The sequence below is a fragment of the Podarcis filfolensis genome (genome assembly GCF_964270895.1).
Source record: "Podarcis filfolensis genome assembly, chromosome: 11".
Taxonomy (NCBI): domain Eukaryota; kingdom Metazoa; phylum Chordata; class Lepidosauria; order Squamata; family Lacertidae; genus Podarcis; species Podarcis filfolensis.
This window is the reverse complement of record NC_139613.1, coordinates 48214308-48237397: the sequence shown is the minus strand read 5'-3', so window position 1 is coordinate 48237397 and position 23090 is coordinate 48214308. Positions and strand designations below refer to the sequence as shown.

The following is a 23090-nucleotide window of genomic DNA, read 5'->3' as shown; positions in this document are numbered from 1 at the left end:
CTCCCTTCTGCTCAGTAGCCATGGTACAAAGTGGCGAAATTATATCTGCTTACCGTTCGCCTGTGTAACCAGGGCTGCAATGACACTGCCCTGTAGCTGAGTCACACGTCCCCCCATTGTGACACTGGCATTCTTGAGAGCAGTTCTTTCCGTAACGCCCTTCAGGACAAGGCTGACCACAGACTGTGCCCTGTTTGGAAACAGAATCTCGGTTTTATGCCTGGGAGTGCAGCTGCGAGAGGGAAAGACGAGGGGGGATCTGAAGGAAGCAAGGAGATTAACATGTTCGTATACCAGACAGCTTGTGCACATCTTAAAAATGCCAGATACCGTTTTAGCTTGCAACACAACAAACGTTTGCCTCAAGTGTTAGGGTGCTAATTTGCTGGAATGTTCATTCTGTAAAATAAATCTAATCCTAGATTTAATTTCTAAGCAACAGTAAACATTTAGATATTTTAAATATAGCTCTTCTGTGTTCATGCATACATTGTAATACAAGGAGATACTTTAGAATCAAAATGCTTCAAAGGGAAAGATAATTTGCTACATCAAACTTTTTATTTTAAATTTGTTTTCAACTGTAAATTTTTAAGTCAAAGTTTATTTTTATTTTTTAAAAAAACCCTGCTGCACAGATTTTGCTCAGACCCCTGGCATATGTAAGATTCTTCGTCTAATCAACGTTTTCTAAAAAGTATGTTGGCTTCATGGAATGGCAGCTATAAAGCTTAAACAGCAATGGTGACAAACAACTGAGGACAACAAACTGTATGCTGACTCAGAGAGAAGTTGGATGATGATGATAATAATAATAATAATAATAATAATAATAATAATAATAATAATAATTTATACCCCACCCATCTGGCTCCCAACAGATGATGATGATGACGATGATGATTTTATCAAAGTGATAAATCATCAAACATTAAAAACTTCCCTAAACATAAAATACAAAATGGAAGGCAAAAAGAGACACATTCTTGGAAGATGCTTACAAACTTTGGAAAAACTTCCTCCATGTGGAGGTCAACCAAAAAAGCAAAAAGCAAAAAGCCAGGTGCTTTCTGTAATTACAACGAAGTGTTTGGAGGATATTCATGGAGTATATAGGGGAATTATCTTTAGGTCCTCGTCTTCTGTACAAAATGTAAAGCTGTAAATATTTGTATAAGTGGTCATAGCCTTAGGGATAGAGCAACAGAATATAAATGCATGCATGAATTCCGATACAACTATAGAAGGACAGAAATTTAGATAAATACAAGTCACTGACTTGGTAGAGCTTTAAGTGATTCATCTTGTGTGGGACAGAAAGCATACATTTTCTCTTCCTGTCTAGGCTCATACGAATTGGTAATGCCGATTACCATATGTTTTTGTAATGGTTTGGTTCTGATCCCTTATGATAGTATCGTGTGCTGACACATTTCCTCTTTTCTTGCCTGATGTTAGGCCGTGGTTCCAATTACATTTTTCTCCAGAGGCCCGCAGTAACAGAAGCTTATACTCTTTTATAAAAGTATATTTACCATCCATCCAGGAGGACAGGCACATTCCCCAGTTACATGATGACATACTCCACCATTCTGACATGGGCATCTTTCTTCACACTGTGGCCCATGTTTACCAGGAGGGCAGAGATCCTCACAACTAAAAAAGAAAGAAAAGCATATTAAATATTACAGATACTTTTAAATATATTGGCATTTCTCTGGTGCTTTTAATAGGCTACACATTTATTTCAGCTAAAGAATGCAAAACTAATCCGTAAAAACAAAGGGAGCATTGCACCAAGAGTTTTGCTGCATAAGCAGTACAACTCCCCAGCTTACAATGGAGAACAGAGACGTAGTTTTTGGTAAATCGTCCCTATGTTAGCAATTAAAGAACTGCAGAAATAGGTCTACTTCCTTACAAATTTTTCTTCTCTGGTCCAATTTATAATTGAGTTGCACTGGGGGGGGGGGGGACAGGACGTTAAAATTCTAGCCGGCATTAATTGTATTAGTTGGATTGCAATGCCCCTTTATCTAATTGTGGTAATATCTGCAGGATTTTAGCCCTATTGTATGAAAAATATTAAGGCTGGTGTAGAAATTGTACAGTGCTTCTATCTGTGCCCCAGGAGAAGCTAGCTTTTCAGTACCTTACCTTTTTTATTTTACTATGTGCATTGAGGAACGGGGGGGGGGGGATTTGTGCCTGGGGCAATCAGCTTTTTTTATTTATCAGCCTGGATTCCCCTGAAGGTATGTACTAAATCAGCACATGCTCCAAGTATCCTTATTTACCATGGGCAACCCCAATTCCCTATTATTTGGTAACTGTCTAATTTTTGTCTTCTGAGGATACTTTGCTAATACTGTGGCCAGAGTTATCATTCTTTAGATTGTTTCAGCAAAGGGCATCTTACCCATTTTGAATATCTTCTGCTCTGGGATCCACAACTACAGTACAAGCTTCAAAACAAAAAAGTGCCATCCATAGCGGCTGCCCACAGAAAAAATCATTACTGTTCTCTAAGGAACTAAGAACATCTTCCCCCTCTCACTATAATCCTGTATGATATGTTAGACCCGTGGTTCCCAACGTGGGGCACCCCCCAACACATACATAGGGGGACAATTTGATTTTTAAGGGGAGCAATTCCGAGAATGAGTTAGACCAAGTTAATGGCCTTTTAGGCTTCCTCCACGTGAATATGAGTTAGTTTTTTGAATAATACGAATTATACATTGGGGGGGGGTCAGGATTTTAGAGATGCTTAGGTGGGGCATGGTCAAAAGAAGGTTGGGAACCACTGGGTTAGACTGAGAAAGACTGTGGTTGGCTCAATATAATTAAATGAAAGTCATCACTGAGCAAAGAGCTGAACCCATGCTTCCCTGGTCCCAGTCCAACACTACAAGCAGCAGATCGTGAAAGCTTAATCTACAACAGTCTTTAAGATTTGTTTTGGGTTTTTTTGCCATATTTCTATTACAGTCGTACCTTGGATCTTGAATGCCTTGGCTCCCAAACTATTGAAACCCGGAAGTGAGTGTTCTGGTTTTTGAACGATTTTTGGAAGCCGAATGTCCGATGGGGCTTCTGCGGCTTCTGACTTTGGAAGTCAAACAGACTTCTGGAACAGATTCTGTTCAACTTCCAAAGTACAACTGTACTTAATTTTTATCTTATGTTATAGCAAGTTGGACCTGGAACTGAGAGGCAAATTCAACTCCCAACCCAACCGTAAGCACACAGCAAGTTGTTTAACCCTCACTGATGCAGTATGGATCATCTTGTCACCCACGCCAAGAAATGATGTGTATCATGAAATCTGCTGCTATTCCACACACATAACAAATACAACTGTTGCATACAAGGCTCCGGTGTATCCAGGAGGGCATCTGCATTCTCCAGTCACATGATCACAAGTGGCTCCATTCTGACACTGGCATTTCTGGTGGCAATCGTTTCCATATGTCCCTTGGTCACAGTGTTCTTCGCAGCGCCATCCCTTGAATCCAGCAGCACAGTGGCAGGCTCCAGTGATGGGATTGCACAAGGCTCCGTTTTTGCATTGGCAGCGACTACTGCAGTGCGGTCCCCAGTGGTAACTGTCACATGCTGAGTGGAAAGCAGAAAGCAAGGGTGACAACGGCTCCCTTAACCACTTATTCCCCAATACTTAAATTATGATGATTCAGCAATTTGAAATTAGCAGCACTAAAGTGATTTGCTTGCTTTTTCTTTTTTTAAAAAGCCAAGCGATTTTTTCATTGGACTGATAAATGTTCCCAACACTGGAAACGTAAGCTTTTGAGTTGTGCGTTACTTTTCCTCAAGTATAGATGCTTGTATAAAAAAGAGGGTTGGGGGTTACAATATTTATCCAGTTAATTACTACAAACCGGTTACTGACATACCGTAAAAAGGATTTTTAAATTTATTGGATTCTCCCCAGAAATCCAAACTAAAGGGGTAGAGGAAATAGGGGCTCACATTTTGATGGCAGCAATGCCATGTGGACACAACAAAAAATTTGCATGCATGAGGATTATCAATCCCACAATAAACACCTCTCTGGAAGAACATGTAGAGAGAATTCATGCTTTATTGCAGGAAATATTAACCCAATGAAGATGATCGTTTTAAAGCAAATGTAGAGAAATATTCCAAACAAGAAAACTGAAATAAGAACCCATGTCTGTGTACAAGTTTAAATCTAGTTTCTTTGTATTTTCTTGTTGACTCCCCCCCCCCAGAGATTTTATTGCTAACACTGGTAAAAATTATTCAAAGTTGGGGGCTTTCAGTCTCACTGGTTTAAATGAGAGATTTAAGCATGGGCCCTGGAGTCTTTGAGACTAAAATAAACCCTCAACTTTTTGATGTATTGTGATTATTTTTTGCCGGAGTGTAACCTCTAGCAAGGCCTCAAGAGAAACTTTAATACAACTTCAGTATGTTCTATATGCATCATTCCATTTATTGTTCATTTCAAAATGTTCTGAATCCTATAAAAGGTAGCAGCTCACATGACATGGGGAATGATGAGTTTCATCATCTAAGGAACTAAGAACATCTTCCCCCACTCACTATAATCCTGTATGATATGTTAGACCCGTGGTTCCCAACGTGGGGCACCCCCCACCACATACAAAGGGGGACAATTTGATTTTTAAGGGGAGCAATTCCGAGAATGAGTTAGACCAAGTTAATGGCCTTTTAGGCTTCCTCCACGTGAATATGAGTTCGTTTTTTGAATAATACGAATTATACATTGGGGGGGGGTCAGGATTTTAGAGATGCTTAGGTGGGGCATGGTCAAAAGAAGGTTGGGAACCACTGGGTTAGACTGAGAAAGACTGTGGTTGGCTCAATATAATTAAATGAAAGTCATCACTGAGCAAAGAGCTGAACCCATGCTTCCCTGGTCCCAGTCCAACACTACAAGCAGCAGATCGTGAAAGCTTAATCTACAACAGTCTTTAAGATTTGTTGTTTTTGCCATATTTCTATTACAGTCGTACCTTGGATCGTGAATGCCTTGGCTCCCAAACTATCAAAACCCGGAAGTGAGTGTTCCGGTTTTTGAACGATTTTTGGAAGCTGAACATCCGACAGGGCTTCTGAGGCTTCTGATGGGCCGCAGGAGCTTCATGCGGCCCATCAGAAGCCGCACTTTGGTTTTCGAACATTTTGGAAGTCAAACAAACTTCCGGAACAGATTCTGTTCAACTTCCAAAGTACAAATGTACTTAATTTTTATCTTATGTTTTAGAAAGTTGGACCTGGAATGAGTTTCATCATTCCCTACCAAATAACAACTTTGATAAATTTTCCCATAAGTGAAAATTTTATCTTGATTACTGCTTTAGTTATTTGGCTGTATTTATCAATACAGTACAGCATATTTGAAATTATTTTTGTGAACTTACTCAAAACTTCTTAAATATTATTATCATTTATTGCATTTATTAAATTTCCTGCTCTTCCTCCAGAATGAGACCAGGGCAGCAAACAAATCCACAATCAAAAACAAAAACACACTCTTTAAAACATTCTAAAAACAATTATAATTAAAAACATCCAAAAGCAGTTATTCCATCCAGTGATATGGCTCCATTATGCCCTAAGGTGATAGATAATATGTCAATGTGAACTGTCAATGTGTATTATATCAAATCCATTATTTCACAGAAAGCTGACATATGAATAGTAAGTACCTCCTAAGATCTCCTATTTGCTCCCTTTCACGAGAAAATATAAAAGGTTTTTTTAATAAAGAAATAAAAATAAAAATGGAAGCACTAGAAGTAACCCATAAAAAGGTCATATGGAGTTCACCAAGATTTTGCTAAACATGCGCTCAGAGCATCTGCTTTTTATTTTCATGTTGTTCTGATAACAATAGTATCATGGCAAAATTCCAGAGCAACTACTTTATGATCATACACACTCAGCCTGCTTAGTGACTGACAGCTATTGTTCTCATTGCCTTCTCCTGAGGCAGAGCAATCAGGCAGAGAACAGACCTACTTTCTTAAAGGAGACACAAAGAACTCAAGACATCTCCTCAGGGTGAAAACTACTCTAGCATAAGGTTTAACCATTCGGACCACGCAAATAAAAAAGGACAGGCGCTTTTAAGGATCATTTCCCGTATGTGATTGGTAACCTAGATATATCATAAGATCACAGATTACCTTGATGTGACCATTTCTTATTGAACAAGATTCTCCTCTAATGGCATTTATAATTTGTAATGTGCAATGGAAATAATTGGATCTATATCCACTATGGCAGATAGTTCCTTACATTAGATAAGGTCTTATAGCATTCATAAATACTCTGAAATGCTTCCTCCCTAGACTGGCCAAGTTTCAAATTCATTTCTGTATTCTACACTGTATGCACACACACTACAATTAGATATTACATTGCTCTCAAAAACTGTGAAAAGTTTTATGGCTTGGAAATTAAAGATTAGTATCTTTAAATAAGATAAATAAATAAAGCCCTTTGAATGGGTCTGGGCAGACAAGAAAATGCTATGTTTACACTTATGCAGTCCTTACATCTCAGAAAGCAAAATGCTCTGAGACATATGTATGCTTGCATTGCATTTATTAGACAGACTTACGTTCCCCAAAGACCTTAGAAAGACCACCAGACTAATTTTGCTTTACACCTCCTAGCGTATTCAGATTACAGACCCCCTTCAAGTGGAACAAGACTGTTTCAGCCAGTCTCCCAAGAGAGATTTAAAAATGAACTCCAATGTCTTGGAATGTCTGAACAAACCACCATAGAGAATTGAAGAATTTAAAAGTGACCATCAGACATGGAATAAAATGGACCATTTTCATCCCTGGGGTAGATTTGTACTAGGTATGAACTTGGCCCAGTATCTTTATGTTCAGCATACTTCAGCAGAGGGAAACAATTCTTTTGTCTCATAAAGCCCATCACATATTGTTTTACTGACTGCTGGAAGCAAGATATTTGATGCAAGCCACCAATGGTCATGCAGATGTTTAGAGAGACAGCTTAATCATTCGGAAAGTTACCGCAGCAAGTTTATATCACTCCACATTTGCTATGGTATTAACGTAGACCAGACAGAACACAGGCTGGTTTACATAAACTGTAGGTCTTGAGCCCATGACATTTTTCAAAATTCCAAACCATGTTCCTGTCTCTTTACCGCTGTTGTTGAGGTGAGTTGTATACTGTGCGTGGCCGTATGTCTAAATTTAAACTATTTCAGCTGTAGGATCATCTTTCTGAATAAAGGAATGTAATTTATTGGTTTCCTGGATGCGCGTAGCTCATTGTGATTGTAGAGGCCTTTAAAAGATAAAGCAGGTGTCTGCTGGCAAGTTTTCCAGGTCCGTGAACATTCTAGCTATAAGTCATCAATGAATCAGGGCTGCTACTCATATGAATTTTCCCCAACACCAATATCATTTCAGTGTAGGGGAGGAAATACATGCTTAGTATCACTTGAATTGAGAGATACAGCATGAATTTCATTTTCCCATAAGTACATAAGTCAGAAAGGTGCTACACTCATTCGTAATATTTATACTTAATATTTGTATCACACTTTGAATGTTCAACAAACTTCACAGACCTAATCTTGTAATTTTTACAGCATAACAAACCTGTAATGATATTATTACAGTGGTACCTTGGTTCTCAAACCCCTTGGGATTCAAACACCTTGGTTCCCAAACGCTGAAAACCCGGAAAACGACATCTGATGTGGCTGTCGGCTATTGTTTCCGGGGCGCCTGCAACAGTCAGAAGCTATGCCTTGGTTTTCAAACATTTCAGAAGTCAAACGGACTTCCGGAATGGATTAAGTTTGGAGCTTTTGTTTTTGCTTTTTGTTTTTGTGACTATGTGGAACCCAGTTCAGCTACTGATTTGATTGATTGATTGATTGATTGATTGTACGACTGTGGAAATGGATAAAAGGCCTCTATCCAAACAAAGACTATCATCATTGCAGGTAAGAAAAGAAAATAATTTTAATTTTTATCATCTACAATACTGTCTTATTTATTTTATAGTACAATACATTGATTATTGCTTTCATTTTTTGGATCAATGGTCTCATTAGATAGTAAAAGTCATGTTAAATTGCTGTTTTGGGGGTTGTTTTTAAAAGTCTGAAACGGATTAATCCATTTTGCATTACTTTCTATGGGAAAGTGCTCCTTGGTTTTGGAATGCTTTGGTTTTGGAATGGACTTCCGGGAAGGATTAAGTTTGAGAACCAAGGTACCACTGTATGTTCATATTGCATATGGGGGCCTAAGGGTGAGAGGGATTATTCTGCCTACAATACAGAATTAGCGGCTACAATACAGTATGCCAACTCTCATTACAATTATGTACATGCAGAGAAATTATCATGGCATCTTTACAAGCAATAGTTTACTCAACGCCCCACCCCTTCAGAGTCATGTTAACAAATGTCAGATGTGGAGCTGTTCTACATGTTGTCTAGGTATCTTATGTACATAAGGATACCTACCTATTTTTGCAATGCGTGTAAGAAACAGAGCATTCTCTCTTTTTACCTATCTTAATATCTTTGGTATCTTAATATCTTTGAAATCAACAGGATTATCAGCGCAGGCCTGTGCATGTGTACTCAGAGCTCAGCCATACCTTCCAATACAATGCAGCCCAAATCTGAGACACCATCTTTTGGGTACGAATTTCTGCAAGTGTCGCATGTCCAAAGCAATATCAAAGACCTGAAAAAGCGATCTTGGACCGAAATCGCGCAAGAGCAAGGGGCCCAAAATGGCCGCTGTACTTTCATGGGGGGAAAACAGTTGTCCCGGTTTTTCTGGGGCAGTAGACGGGTATGAGCTCAACCCCAGTGAATTCAATGTAACTTACTCCCAAGTAAGTATGTACAGAATTGCAGCCTTCTGTTAATTGATATGAATCTATCATTGGACATTTAGTAGTTTCAGAGCATTTCTAACGAGGACAATTGGCAATGTTCAAGTTGAAAGCATGTCCACCCATCAGCTGCGCAAAACTGCTTTTGGGAGCATTGTTGTGGTTGACCATGTAGGAGGCAGGATGAGGTTACCTGATGTGCATACACCTGCATGGTGGCCTGTGTCTGGAGCGTGGCCACAGACCTATAGGCATTTGTTTCACTCCTATGGGCCTCTTGGATAGGTCTTCTCACCACCCTCTGTTCTTGTATAGGATTTCCACTTGCTTTGGGGCTGAGTAGCAATATTTTGCCCACCTGCAAATTGGCTGAGCTGGACAAGGTGTTTTTGCTTCTACTGCAGTGAATTGGGGGGGGTGTCAGTGTGTGGGTGCGGTTAAATAAGTTAATTTGATGGTGTGGTGAATTAGATCACATTCTTAGCAGGGAAGTGTAGGAAAGGTTAAGGTCAACTAAGCGAGCAGATAAGCATCCTTAGGCGCCTTTGAAGGTGAAGGACGTTCTTGGAGGTCAGCTCCTCCTGGGTTGCGAGTCCCTTAGCCTGGATATGGAATATTCTTGAGGCTCACCTGCTGCACCTACCTGGAGTTGTGGGGCGCACGAGAGGGTGGGGCAAGAAGGCCTCCCAATGTCTGGACTTTGGGGCTATGCTTCGTCATGCTGCTTGGAAAGTGTAGGGTTCAGCTTGTCCAAAGCTGAGGTTTAGGATATCTTCCCATACTTCTCATTTCACCTGCATATATTATTTTTAAAAAATGTGGCCCTATTTCAACCTATCACTTGTGTTGTCCCACCTCTTTGTTCTAGCCTGGTTGCAACCATACACACCAGGTTGCCTTTCTATCTACCTGTCAGGATTCCGATACGGATCTGGCCTGTGGAGTCAAAAAGCCAAGAAACGTTATCTACCCAAGTATCATGACTAATGTACAAAAAAGCCTGCATCATTGCTAGGAACAAATAATATTATTGTACAGGACAAGTAAGTCACGTTGTTTCTTGCCTAATACTGACCAACTTCACAGACTCAGAGAGTTGTAGAGTTTGAAGTGACACTATAGGTCATCTAGTTTAAGTCTCTGCAATACAGGAATCACATTTAAAAGGTCTCAGATGACAAGTTGAAGAGATCTGTCAAGAATAGTTACTTGGAATTACAGAAATATGAGCAAAATTGCTGTGGAAAGCTATTATTTAGCACGTGTGCTAAAAAAAACTCCATGAATAAAACACTGCTTTATCTCATTACTTCATCTCGTAGCATTTAAAACATTAAAAAGCATATGGAAGCAGCACGGCTGTTAATCTGCTGAAAACAGGCTGTCTTCAAATTAATGACTATCCTCAGGTTACAGACTGTTGGGCAGGGGGTTAATCAGCATATGTACCATAGTGGCTCATTGCTGTTCCAAGGTAAGAGACAGGGGAGGCAGAGGAGACAAACAAAACCTAACTTCTATTAAGCTAAGGGTGGCAAATTACAAGTCAAGCTTAAAGGAGGTCAAGAAGGAGCACGCTGTAAATGCAAATTTGTCACTTGTGGGGGGGGGGGGAGAGAAGCACCACTTAAAGTAACTTCTACAAATTATAACACTATAATGATTTTTAAAACCTCATGGGAAAGATTTCAGAATGCGGCAGCCAAACTGGTGACTGGGAGTGGCTGCCGAGACCATATTACACCGGTCCTTAAAGACCTACATTGGCTCCCAGTACGTTTCTGAGCACAATTCAAAGTGTTGGTGCTGATCTTTAAAGCCCTAAACGGCCTCGGCCCAGTATATCTGAAGGGGCATCTCCACCCCCATCATTCAGCCTGGACACTGAGGTCCAGGTCCGAGGGCCTTCTGGCAGTTGCCTCACTGCGAGAAGTGAGGTTACAGGGAACCAGGAAGAGGGCCTTCTCAGTATTGGCACCCGTCCTGTGGAATGCCCTCCCGTCAGATGTCAAGGAAATAAACATCTATCTGACTTTTAGAAGACATCTGAAGGCAGCCCTGTTTAGGGAAGTTTTTAATGTTTGATGTTTTATTCTATTTTTAGTGTTCTGTTGGGAACCAACCAGGGGGAAATCCAGCCAGATGGGCAGGGTATAAATAATAAAATTCTTATTCTTATTCAGACCTAAATGAAAACAAAAAAGAAGTCCATATTATACTTTGGCTTCAGAATTTCTTCCCAGGCAAATTTTCAGAATAGGCCTTGGATTTACATGCTCCTTCTTCTGCTTCTCCCGCCTCCCAATAAACACCACATTTTGACAGCCACGGATATGATGTTCTTATTCTTTCCCCCCTGAATTGAAAGAAGGTCTACTAGCTTGGGCCCTACACCCAATCTGTTCTCCAGGAAGAATTTATGAACTAACGTGTTCAATCTAATTGAATTATATTTTTGCACCAACTGGAAGGGATAGTTCAGATCAAATATTAATTTGGGCTGCCTTTTGGGCATCTATTTTCTATTTTCAATGAACAAAACATGGTGCTATAAGAACAAATACTCTGAATTATCACAGCCTATAAATTAACCCATTATGCTTTTCCAAAATACCCATGAGAACATGCCTCTCAAAAATGAACAATGTGGAACTGCTAATGCTGATGATTTTAAAAAAAATGTAGATACATTTACATGATTGTAGGTGGTGCACAGATCTCATAGCACTTTTCTATAACAGAGGATATTGTTAGAATCCTGAGAATCACAGGGCTGAGATTTTTCATTGGCAAGGCCTTGAAGGAGCTCTTTGATCTAGCCAGGATTTCACGGAAAGAGTGGAGTGCCTTCACATGCAGAGTGGGTGCGATGCTGCTGCAGTTTGTGTACCATTATCATGTAAATTGTAGTGGCTTTATGTGAGCCCTCCATCGCCTGTCCAACCACCCCAACCAGCATCTCCATGTGGACCCAATCCTACTGCCTGCCCCCAGTGCTCCCATGGGCAGTTGTATGGGGCCAAGAAATGTGAGGAAACAGACTAAAATTGGCAGTGGAAGCTAGTTTCTAGATATCATGATTATGGCAATGTTTCCTAACGAAACCATAAACCGCCTTAAGGAAAACTGTCAATGTTCCTTATTAACTTTAGCTGCTTTGATACCCCATTGTATTCACTGAAAAAATTCAAAAACCTGACATGTTTTTCAGATGCAAGCAAAATACAGTTGTACCTTGACTTTCAAATGCCTTGGGTGTCGAACGTTTTGGCTTCCAGACGATCGAAAAGTGAAAGTGATTGTTCCGCTTTTCGAACATTATTTGGAACCTGAACGTCCAACGTGACTTCCACGGCTTCTGATTGGCTGCAGGAGCTTCCTGCAGCCAATCGGAAGCCACGCCTTGGTTTCCGAACGTTTTGGAAGTCGAACAGACTTCCGGAACCAATTCCATTCGACTTCCAAGGTACCACTGTAATGCTTAAGTATGCAAAATACGCAATCTGTTCATAGTGTTCATGAAAATCATTTGTAAACAATGCTAATTAGGTTCTACTAAAACATACAGATTAGCTGTAGCATTCCAGCTCACACCATTGCATCTCTGTCCAGCTCAAAAAGGGGTCAAGGTGGGAGTTCACTTGCAGGAACGGTGATGGCCAAAAAGCCACTTCCAGCACTCTCCCGAAGGGTGCAATAGTTCTGGGGGTGAATGGGAGGAAGATTTATAAGGAATCCCTGCCCATCTCCTTCTCTTCCTCCTCCTCTGGATACAGTAGAAAGGGCAATGGTGAAGGTGAACAGGGTGGGCCTTGAGGGACCTAAACAGTTTGGAGCTGGGTGCCATATTCAGGGAGCAGAACCAGGAAGACCTCCCCCAAACCTGACGGAGTGTGGCATGCATAGGTAAGGAGCTGGCATTAAGGCACACCTGCAGGTTAGGCCCACCTAATCACGACAGGTTTAGGAGCCTAAAAAGAGAATTGAGTACCGTATTTTTCGCCCTATAGGACGCACTTTTCCCCCTCCAAAAATGAAGGGAAAATCTGTGTGCGTCCTATGGGGCGAATACAGGCTTTCGCTGAAGCTTGGAGAGCGGGAGGGGTCGGTGCACACCGACCCCTCTCACTCTCCAGGCTTCAGGAAGCTATCAGCAAGCCTGGGGAGCCCGCGGGAGTTCCCGCAGGGCTCCATAGGCTGCGGACAGCAGCCTGCCACCTGGCACGCGGGGCGCCCTGAAGCAGAGCGCCCCACACAGACATCCACAGCGTGGGGAGCCCTGCGGGAGTTCCCGCAGGGCTCCCCACGCTGCGGATAGCAGCCTGCCGCCCGGCGCGCGGGGCGCCCTGAAGCAGAGCACCTGGCGCGCCAGGCAGACATCTGCAGCGTTCCTGCAGGGCTCCCCAGGCTGCGGATAGCAGCCTGCTGTCCGGCACGCGGGCGCCCTGAAGCAGAGCGTGCCAGGCAGACATCGGCCAGCCCCACAAGCTCGGGGGACAGCGGGGAGGTGCAGCACCGCCATCCCACTGTTCCCCGACCTGGTTTTGGGGGAGGAATAAAGGGGGGGAAATCCTTTATCCCCCCCAAAAAAAAATTAGGTGCGTCCTATGGGATGGAGCGTCCTATGGGACGAAAAATACGGTATTTCCCACATATGGTTTCATTTCCCCTATGCAGTTCCTAAGTTCTTAATAAAGTGGCCCTAGTTAAAGTCAGGACGCAGGTGGCGCTGCGGGTTAAACCACAGAGCCTAGGACTTGCCGATCAGAAGGTCGGTGGTTTGAATCCCTGTGACGGGTGAGCTCCCCTTCCTCGGTCCCTGCTCCTGCCAACCTAGCAGTTCAAAAGCACGCCAAAGTGCATGTAGATAAATAGGCAGTGCTTTGGCAGGATGTTAAACGGCATTTCCATGCGCTGGTCTGGTTCGCCAGAAGCAGCTTGGTCATGCTGGCCACATGACCCAGAAGCTGTACGCCAGCTCCCTCAGCCAATAAAGCGAGATGAGCGCCGCAACCCCAGAGTCAGTCACGACTGGACCCAATGGTCAGGGGTCCCTTTAACTTTACTTTAGTTAAAGCCATGTTCAACTAAATGTCCAGTCCATCCAACCTAAGAAGGAGAAGGAAATTTAGAAAGTCTCAAAACGAATGACAGCGGCTGGATCCAGACACATCAAAGAAGCGTTTCAGTTTAAAGCGATGTAAATTTAAACAGGGAAAACAGGTTGAGAAAAATGGGACTCCACATTGTCATCTGATGGCACAATATTATATCACATGTACAACACATATAAATCACTTTTTCTTTATCAGCCTAGCTGTGCCAAGTATGAGAGTCCTCCTGAAAATACATCCATCTGAACAGGCCCTTTGTATACCAATTTTTATTTTCCGTGCTTTCTTTCCTAGAACAACCCATTATTTTGGCACATGGCAACAACTTATATGTTCTCCTCCTATTTAAGTACAGTAAAGTGCTTCCCGCTTAATGCTCAGGGAAAATAGGATTTTGAGGTATTACAGGAATGTTGCATTCTGCACCTCAAGTACAGCCCCTTAGAGACACTGTTCTTAAATAATATACAGTATATTATAAGAAAATAAAAACATTTGATTAAATTTTTGTTCACTTTCCCCCCTTAAACATTCAGATCATTTGGGAGCAATATTGCTTTAGTCCTCTGTAGTACATATTCAGCAGATCATGCAAAATATAGAACATTTCACTTACAACAACATCTCAAGTGAAAAAGATGCCTTTGGGACTAAGAATATTGCATTATATAAACACAATTAAAATGCACAGTACTCTAAGCCAATGCCAGTTTACCATCAACAGCAACAAAGGCAAATTATAAATGCTCTCTGAAGCTCAATGACAAATGAAAACTTTATACACAGAAACAATCCCAAGTTACCAAAACTTTCCTCCAGAAAAAAAACTTAGCTGTAATGTAATAGACATCATGCTTCGGACTTTTGCACATCTGAAGATGCATTTCACATTCTAATCCAACTCTAATGTACACTACTTGAGATCCAGTCTTACACTTTCCTAAACTTGCAGTGCTTGGCAAACTGAGAAGCAAGGAAGTTTGATATTATATAACTGGAAAGTGATACATTGCTTGCAATGATTTATTTATTTTTTTAGTCAGCAGCCTTTGCCTATGAATAATAAATAAAAAAAATTAAAATTGTTGTTGTTCCAGAAATAATTGCATATTTTGTAAAGTTCCCCTTCTATTCACTTTCATATGTTACACTGTTGGCTTTCGACCTTCTGGCGTATCTGTCATTTCCCTATTACTGCTGTATATAAAGAAATAATTTGTATTCAGGAATCTAAGCTTCCCCCTCCCCTGTTTCTTTCTTTTCTTTTGTAAAAGCTTTTTGACCAATGAAGTAGAAGAAAAGAGAAAATGTAATGCTCAGAGGTATAAAAAAACTTCAACTGTATTTCTTTCAGACACTATATATTTCACAAGACACTTTAAGGCATTTTGGAATATAATACATGGAACTGAAGAATTGTTTAAAGCGAGTTCGGATAGTTCTTTTTGTTATTCATATACTGAAAAACAGGATACACTGGAGAATAATTATGATGACAGGAAACTTAAAACCACAAATATGAATGTGGTTCATCACCAAGATACAATCTGTGGCAGGTTTTCCCCTGCTTAAGTTTCTTATTATCTCACAGTTCTTTATTTTAATGGAAGTTAAGGATTGTTGATGCTATACACACACACACAATATCAAGGAAACACTGAAACCCATGAAGGCTACCTGAATTACTTTTCGTGCTGCTCACAAGGTTGGTATGGATGACAGTGAGTGGCCTGAACCCCACCACCATTTTTAGAATATGAAAATACACTTCCATACTTATTGTGTATGATTAAACAATATGTAACTGATTAACTGGTTTACCTTCTGATATAAATGAACTGGGGATGACTTGCATGTAATATGAATATGCACCAAAGAAAACGAATAGTTGTTCCTATATTGAAGGAAAATGAATGATTTCATTGGAAACGTAAATGCTATACAGTGGTACCTCGGGTTAAATACGCTTCATGTTACATACGCTTCAGGTTACAGACTCTGCTAACCCAGAAATATTACCTCGGGTTAAGAACTTTGCTTCAGGATGAGAACAGAAATCGTGCTCCGGCGGCACAGCAGCAGCAGGAGGCCCCATTAGCTAAAGTGGTGCTTCAGGTTAAGAACAGTTTCAGGTTAAGAACAGACCTCCGGAACGAATTAAGTACTTAACCCGAGGTACCACTGTATCTCAAATTTAGGTATACTGGGCTTTCTTGTATTTTTTTAAGTTGTCCCTTCCAGTTGAATGGAATCAAACACAGAATTTGTTTTCAGAACTTGAAGATCTGTAAACTTGAACTTGATGCAAAAGTATGGTGTGTGTTTTTATAACATACTATGCTTTATAATATATTATGTTATAAAATATGTCTCTTTGTCTCTTTTTATACAAACGGGTTTTTCCCTTGTAACATTATTTTCTACCCTCTAGCAGATTTTCTTGCAGGTCCTGAGCTTGCCAAGCTTGCCATGTTTAAATGGGGGGGGGGAGAGAGATTAAACTCCTTACTCCGATTATTCCACCTATCCTCTGAATGCTGGATTCTCTCCTTCAAGTCAGCTGAAGACTTCCTATCTTGACGTGATATTCAACTAAGTTTACTCAGAGTAGACCCACTGAAATTAATAAACCTGACTAAGAAAGGTCAATTAATTGACCACTAATAATGAAACAAATGTTGTAGATATTTTCCCACATTTATTATGCTATTTTTGTGATATACAAATGACATGAGAAAATTTGTCTGTATAACATTATTCTTGTTTATAAAACCCAATATAAAGAATAAGGTCAATTAATTTCAATAAATCTACGCTGGGTAAATGCTAGCCTTGGGTAAAAACCCTTGAAGTTTGAATACTGGGTATTCAAAATGTGAATCTAAAAATTGTGAGTCCTGAGGAACTCAGATTAGGTCCACGATAGATAGATAGATAGATAGATAGATAGATATATTACAAGATCTACATAAAATTGTAACCAGTTTACATAAAACTATACAGTATTTTGAGCTTCAGATCAAGGATTAGATAGAAAGGGTTGCAATGACCTTAAGTTAGAGAAATGGGTTGAACATTACCTCATGGCTGAGGTGCTCTATAGTTAGTGCATTCTTTTTATAATAAATATAAATGTAGCCATCTTTCCATTCGTACATCAAAATACTTATTTGCCCTGTCGCATCGGACTCCCATCTAGTCTCCTGCTGCCAAGTCCAGAAGAACAGCAGCATACAGATATGGACAAACCGCCCTGAGATCTGCAGGTATAGGGCAGTATACAATTTTTAATAAAACACTGAAATATTTGGTTCAAGGGCATGTGATTAATTCTCATTAGACAAGTATTACAACTGTAATTGTAACTCTTTCTGTCCTAGAACCATTTTTTTTTTAAGGATCTGCTCCACTTCTTACTCAACAGACATTTCCAATAATGGCTCTGGTTCAGTTCTGGTTCAGTTAAAAACAAGATTCAGCTTTGAGTTCAAGTTCAGATTTGGTTTGATTCCCTGGTTATTCTCCTATTGAGTTAGTTGAGTGCATTCCCTGGGTTTGGGATGTCAATTCACTTCAGACTTTCAGGGGCTGATTAAAAACTAAATGCTTCTCTGAGAATCTGGCAGTGTTTGCATCTCATGTGCATATCCCACAGAGATTGTGCCAAGGGATACTGTTTCTCCTCTCTTCTGCGTCTGCCAGGTCCTGTGAGAAACATAACTGTGAGTATGGAACTTGCAAACTTTACAGACATTCCTGATGGGAAATGGCACCGCAGGGAAGCAAGATGATTGTGTCTGTAAAGTTCCATAATAAACGTGCACAATTCAGAAGTAAAAAGATGTGGAGGGTTTGTTTTTTTGCTTTTGATCTGTCATGTCTGTTTTGTCAACATGAAATATCAAGTTTTAAAAATGTCTTTCCTTTTTTCCCCCTCTTCTTGGCCAAACACTCTCACTAAATCAGGGGAGGAAAGTACAGTGGTACCTTGGTTCTCAAACCCCTTGGTACTCAAACAACTTGGAACCCAAACACTGCAAACCCGGAAGTAAGTGTTCTGGTTTGCGAACTTTTTTTGGAAGCCAAACGTGCTCCGTTTTGAGTGTTACGCTTCCAATTTGAGTGCCACACTTCCGTTTTGAGTGTTACACTGAGGTCTGTCTGTTTTTGCTATTTATTTTGCCTTTTTTTGCAGCTTTTTTGTTTTGTTTTTGTGACTGTGTGGAACGTTTCATTTTGAGAAGCGTAAAGGTGTTGCATACTGACAATGAATCACAGGTGAATGCTGGGCTATGCTGCTGCCACCCACTAGGGAGGAGCATTCAGGCCTGGGTACAGGAGGGGACCCACTACAGGAGCCCCTGGGGGTGATGAGAGCAGTGGAGGCCCAGGTTGGTGCTGCAGAAGCAGTATAACCAAGGGCCCAGTACACCTTAAGAGCATCTCCACCCCCATTGTTCAGCCCGGACACTGAGGTCCAGCTCCGAGGGCCTTCTGGCGGTTCCCTCACTGCAAGAAGTGAGGTTACAGGGAACCAGGCAGAGGGCCTTCTCAGTAGTGGCACCCACCCTGTGGAACGCCCTCCCATCAGGTATCAAGGAAATAAACAACTATCTGACTTTTAGAAGACATCTTAAGGATGCCCTGTTTAGGGAAGCTTTTAAAGTTTGATGTTATAATGTGCTTTTAATATTCTGTTGGGAGCTGCCCAGAATGGCTGGGGAAACCCAGCCAGATGTGCAGGGTATAAATATATTACAGTGGTACCTCGGGTTACATACACTTCAGGTTACAGACTCCGCTAACCCAGAAATAGTGCTTCAGGTTAAGAACTTTGCTTCAGGATGAGAACAGAAATCCTGCTCCGGTGGCACGGCAGCAGCAGGAGGCCCCATTAGCTAAAGTGGTGCTTCAGGTTAAGAACAGTTTCAGGTTAAGTGCGGACCTCCGGAACGAATTAAGTACTTAACCCGAGGTACCACTGTATCATCATCATCATTATTATTATTATTATTATTATTATTATTATTATGTTTTAGAATGTTAAAGTCTGAGCTGGGGAGTAGCCATTGATTTTTCACCATATAATAATAATCCCCTCACATGATCTGAATGCTTTGAGAAACAAAGCGTTTCCTAAGTCAGTTTTATTAAGACTGAGATCCACAGAACTGCTTCCACTGCAGTTCTAACCATCTCCCTTCCCTTCATATTATTTGGAGACAAACAGATCAATCAATACTATTACAGCTTCGTGAACAATTTTCCCCGACGTGACTCTGACGGTGTGGTGTGCTGATTCTGTAGCTGCGAGGGACAGCTTCAACTTGTTTTGTGTCCAGTTCAAATGACATCGATCTGTCTACAGTATTCACTCAATAATCCTTTAATTTAGTTCCAATGAATGTCAAGTCTTTTGCTGAAAAGAGCATATTTTGTATATGTATATCCCATTACATAATGTAACGTGTCTTTTCCACCCCTTCATCCGTTTTCATCAAAATACACTTCAGGCAATACAAACACTCGCTATTACAGTAACACGTTTGCCAAAGAAAGATCAGATAGAAACAAAAACAAAAAAGCCTAAAGTATCACTTTTCATCTATGATAAATTTTGGAGGATGCTATGGCATGTGATATTCTGACGTCTCTGCTAAATCTTTGACTCAGAGGATATCTCATACTTTGTGAATATGAAACTACTACAATTACCATTTCAAAACAAAGGCAAAGGAGAAAATTGTGTGCTTGGAGTTGCTTAGGGGAAATTGTGAAGGGTGTAAGAGGGGCAATGTTTGGAAGCAGCAGGAAGGTCATTGTATAGCGAGATGTTTGCTGACCTAAGAAAAAACACATAATGTGTAAAGCAGGGATACAGGCATAACAGATAAGAGATTAGAAATCATTTTATAATGAGAGACTAGGAAAGCAAAACGCATCAGGTGGCTCTGCTAGGACTAATGAAATACAAGGCTCTGGTGTTGCAGTGAAAAGAGGTGAACAGCCCCGGCAGATGCATCTTGCAAAAATAGTGCACTAGAGTGTGTTTATACTGGGCTGTCCACACATCAATCAACATTATTAGTTGTTTGGTGATTATTTTGCTTACTATATTGTGGTTGGAGGGGCAATTTTGCACTACAAAATCTTGCAGTATGTGATATGACATGTCACATAATTTCAGCAGGAAGCTACAGGACATTCACTGACTGGGAATGAAGCAGTATGTTCACTCTGAAACTTTTGCAGGTCCAAACAGTATTGAAAGCGGAATCATATATTACCACCCTGATACTATCGTGAGCACAAATCATAATTGCACAATAAAAATGACGTCTGGAGGGACCCTCAGTGAGAAAGCAGCAATTTTGTTGCATGATGCATCATTCATTATTGTAAGCTACCTCATGTTATCTATCAGTCACAACAAGCATTTTTTTTTACCTTACCCCACTTCAACACAAGGAAGTGTTTTCCATAGTGGGGGGGTTGGTGGAAGGCAGTAGGGAGTTTTGTTTTACCTTTATCCTCTACATAGCTGCAACCTACGTAAGAGCTCAGCTTTAATTACACTTCATGCTATCTGTTAGGGCTCATCCAGACTCCCTTTGGTGCTGCGTTCTTAAGCAAAGGTCCAAGCTTTAAAGCACTGTGTCCGAGCACTTTATTTTGGCCCCACAAAACCTGCTTTTTGCCAGTTAATAGGAGCAAGCAGCAACCCATGGAAAACTCGAATCACCATTTGAAATATACTCAGAGTCGAGTGTGGATTTCATGCTCTTTATTCAGCTCAGAGTAGTGAGGAAAGGAAGTTCCCCCAAAATGTCTGCTTTATATAAATTATTTACACAATGGGCCCCACATGATTGGCTAATTCTGGGATTATCCTGTAGGCCCATCAGGTTGCGGATTCACTTCCACCCGGAGTTGGATTGGGTGGCTCCTGCGGACCAATCAGACTGCTGCATTCTGGATCCTATTGTTCTAGGACCAATCAGACTGCTGCATTTTGGATCCTATTCAACTCAGTACATAACACCATTCGTTCCAATTCAGCATTATAAAGCGGGTTTTCGTAAAGAAAGTGCCAGAGCAAAAAGAAGAAGAAAAAAGCTGTATCATTTCCTTAGCTGCAAGGGTACACAAAATCAGAAGGTCTACAATAAACTGACATGTTGCATGTCAGCTGCATAGTAAATAAAGATTTCATTAACAGAGCAATCCTAACCCCAATCCTCTGTGGCGAAGTGGCAGAGGATACTCTCTGCATCTACCAAAAGTGCAGGTGGGTGAAAGCAATTGCCAGCAATAATCCTGAAACATGGAGATTAGCCTAAACCTAATCTGGGACTTCCATTTGGAGAAGCCTAGAGCTGGTGCAGCAAACATCAGCAATTTTTACTACCACCATCTTCCATCCTGACCAGCATAACTAGAGAGCTATGGATCTGGTGAGGCTCCACCACCCTGCCCAGTTTTGCTGCACCAGAACTGCAGCCTAAGGAAGTAGTACGCTATTTTTACTAAACCGAAACTGGGATTAAGGACCATATTACAGATTATGTGAGAGATCTGTAATTGGAATTCCTGGTTTATGTACGTTTTCAAAAACCAAAATACAGCTGCAGGGCTGGGACTGCCAATTTGTTGGGTGTGGGAGGGTGCTTGTTGGGAGATATTATCATGAACTGAGCACAGTATATGAATCGTTTGGCCCTAACTCCTGGTACTTTTAAAGAGAACTCTGCTGAACTCAAAATTGATGTGACTTCACTTGCTATCCAGTAACTGAGAAAATGATCATCTACAAGACCGATAAGCAACAAAATACAAACTAGATGTAAAGAAAAAAGTGTGTGTGTGTGTTTGTGTGCTTAAAATCAAAGTTTGCTTTCTGACATGTTAAAAAGTTGTGTATGATGGTGATGATTAGTTGGATTATAGCTACGTATCATGGAAACAGATATTAGGAATACCTATGATAGTTATAGGGTTCTAACAGATGAGACATGTTCAAAATCACATTGTTAATATGTTTGAAAAAGAAAAGTTGTAGCTATTCTTGTATAAGTAGCAGGTCTTTTATTTATCCCCCCAAAATATGTTTGACTTAAAAGAATATACGTGGAAGCAGCTGCTCCAACAATTTCTGAATGGCTTAAAGCACAATATACAATTGAATTTATGAACAAAGCAACACATTTTTATATACTGTGATGATAAGAAAATAAGTTTGATGAAAAAAGGATTATATTTGTCATGTACTGGAACAAGTATTAGGATAATACTGTTCAGTCTTGCTTGAAAGAACATATCGCCTAAGTTATTTTAAAAAAATTTAAAGGAAGTTTTAATATGCTATGTATGCTATGAACCAATTACAGATGGACAGAGTAGATGTCCACACACTTTCTCCCAGGATCACTCATTTGTTTATTTGGTGAGAATCCTACTACCACTTCACAATGAAAAGCTCTATTTGTCAACACAGATGAGGAAATCACACATGCCTTACAGCTCAGATAATAACAAACAGCATAGCTCAAATTATGCAAGCTAAAAGCGTTGCTTCATTTTGACTATGGCCAATTTGATTTGCAGCAGGGCAATCCAATAAAAGCAGCATCTCATTCTTCTTTTGTCTGCTAGGGGAACATGGAGGCATGCCAGAAAGCCCAGGCTGCTTCTCCCCAAACCCTGCCTCAACTGCGTGTGAACAAAATGCCTTTTTCTTTCCTAATCTGTCCTTGAAGTATAATTTTTCTGAAGGTTTTTTTTTTTTAAAGCTCCAAGTTAGTTGCAATTCTTATGCAAAAACTTTTTACAGGGGATCACTAACATCCCAGGGGATCTCTCAATTCAAGGTACAGGCTCAGCAACAAGGGCTCTTTCACATGACTTCTGTTGCACAGAGACAAGAACACAGTATCTGCACTGTTGAACCCGATGACATTAGCAGCAAGTGGCAAAAGAACAGAGAGAAAGCAGGGACAGAAGAAAGAGCTTTAGCACCAGCACAAATGAAAGGAAGAAGAAAATAGTTATGGAGAACAT

General features: G+C 40.6%; 1 protein-coding gene across 2 annotated transcripts in view; it reads right to left on the bottom strand.

Moving 5' to 3' along the window:
* Positions 1–23090, bottom strand: part of MEGF10 (multiple EGF like domains 10) — a 115544-nt gene that overhangs the window by 49290 nt on the left and 43164 nt on the right. For both annotated transcript variants that reach the window (XM_083576588.1, XM_083576587.1), the window contains exons 6-8: positions 3372–3618; positions 1536–1656; positions 54–190 (exon numbers count right to left, since the gene is read on the bottom strand). In XM_083576588.1, the coding sequence (XP_083432714.1) occupies positions 54–190; positions 1536–1656; positions 3372–3618 (505 nt within the window). The remainder of the gene's footprint in view (positions 1–53; positions 191–1535; positions 1657–3371; positions 3619–23090) is intronic.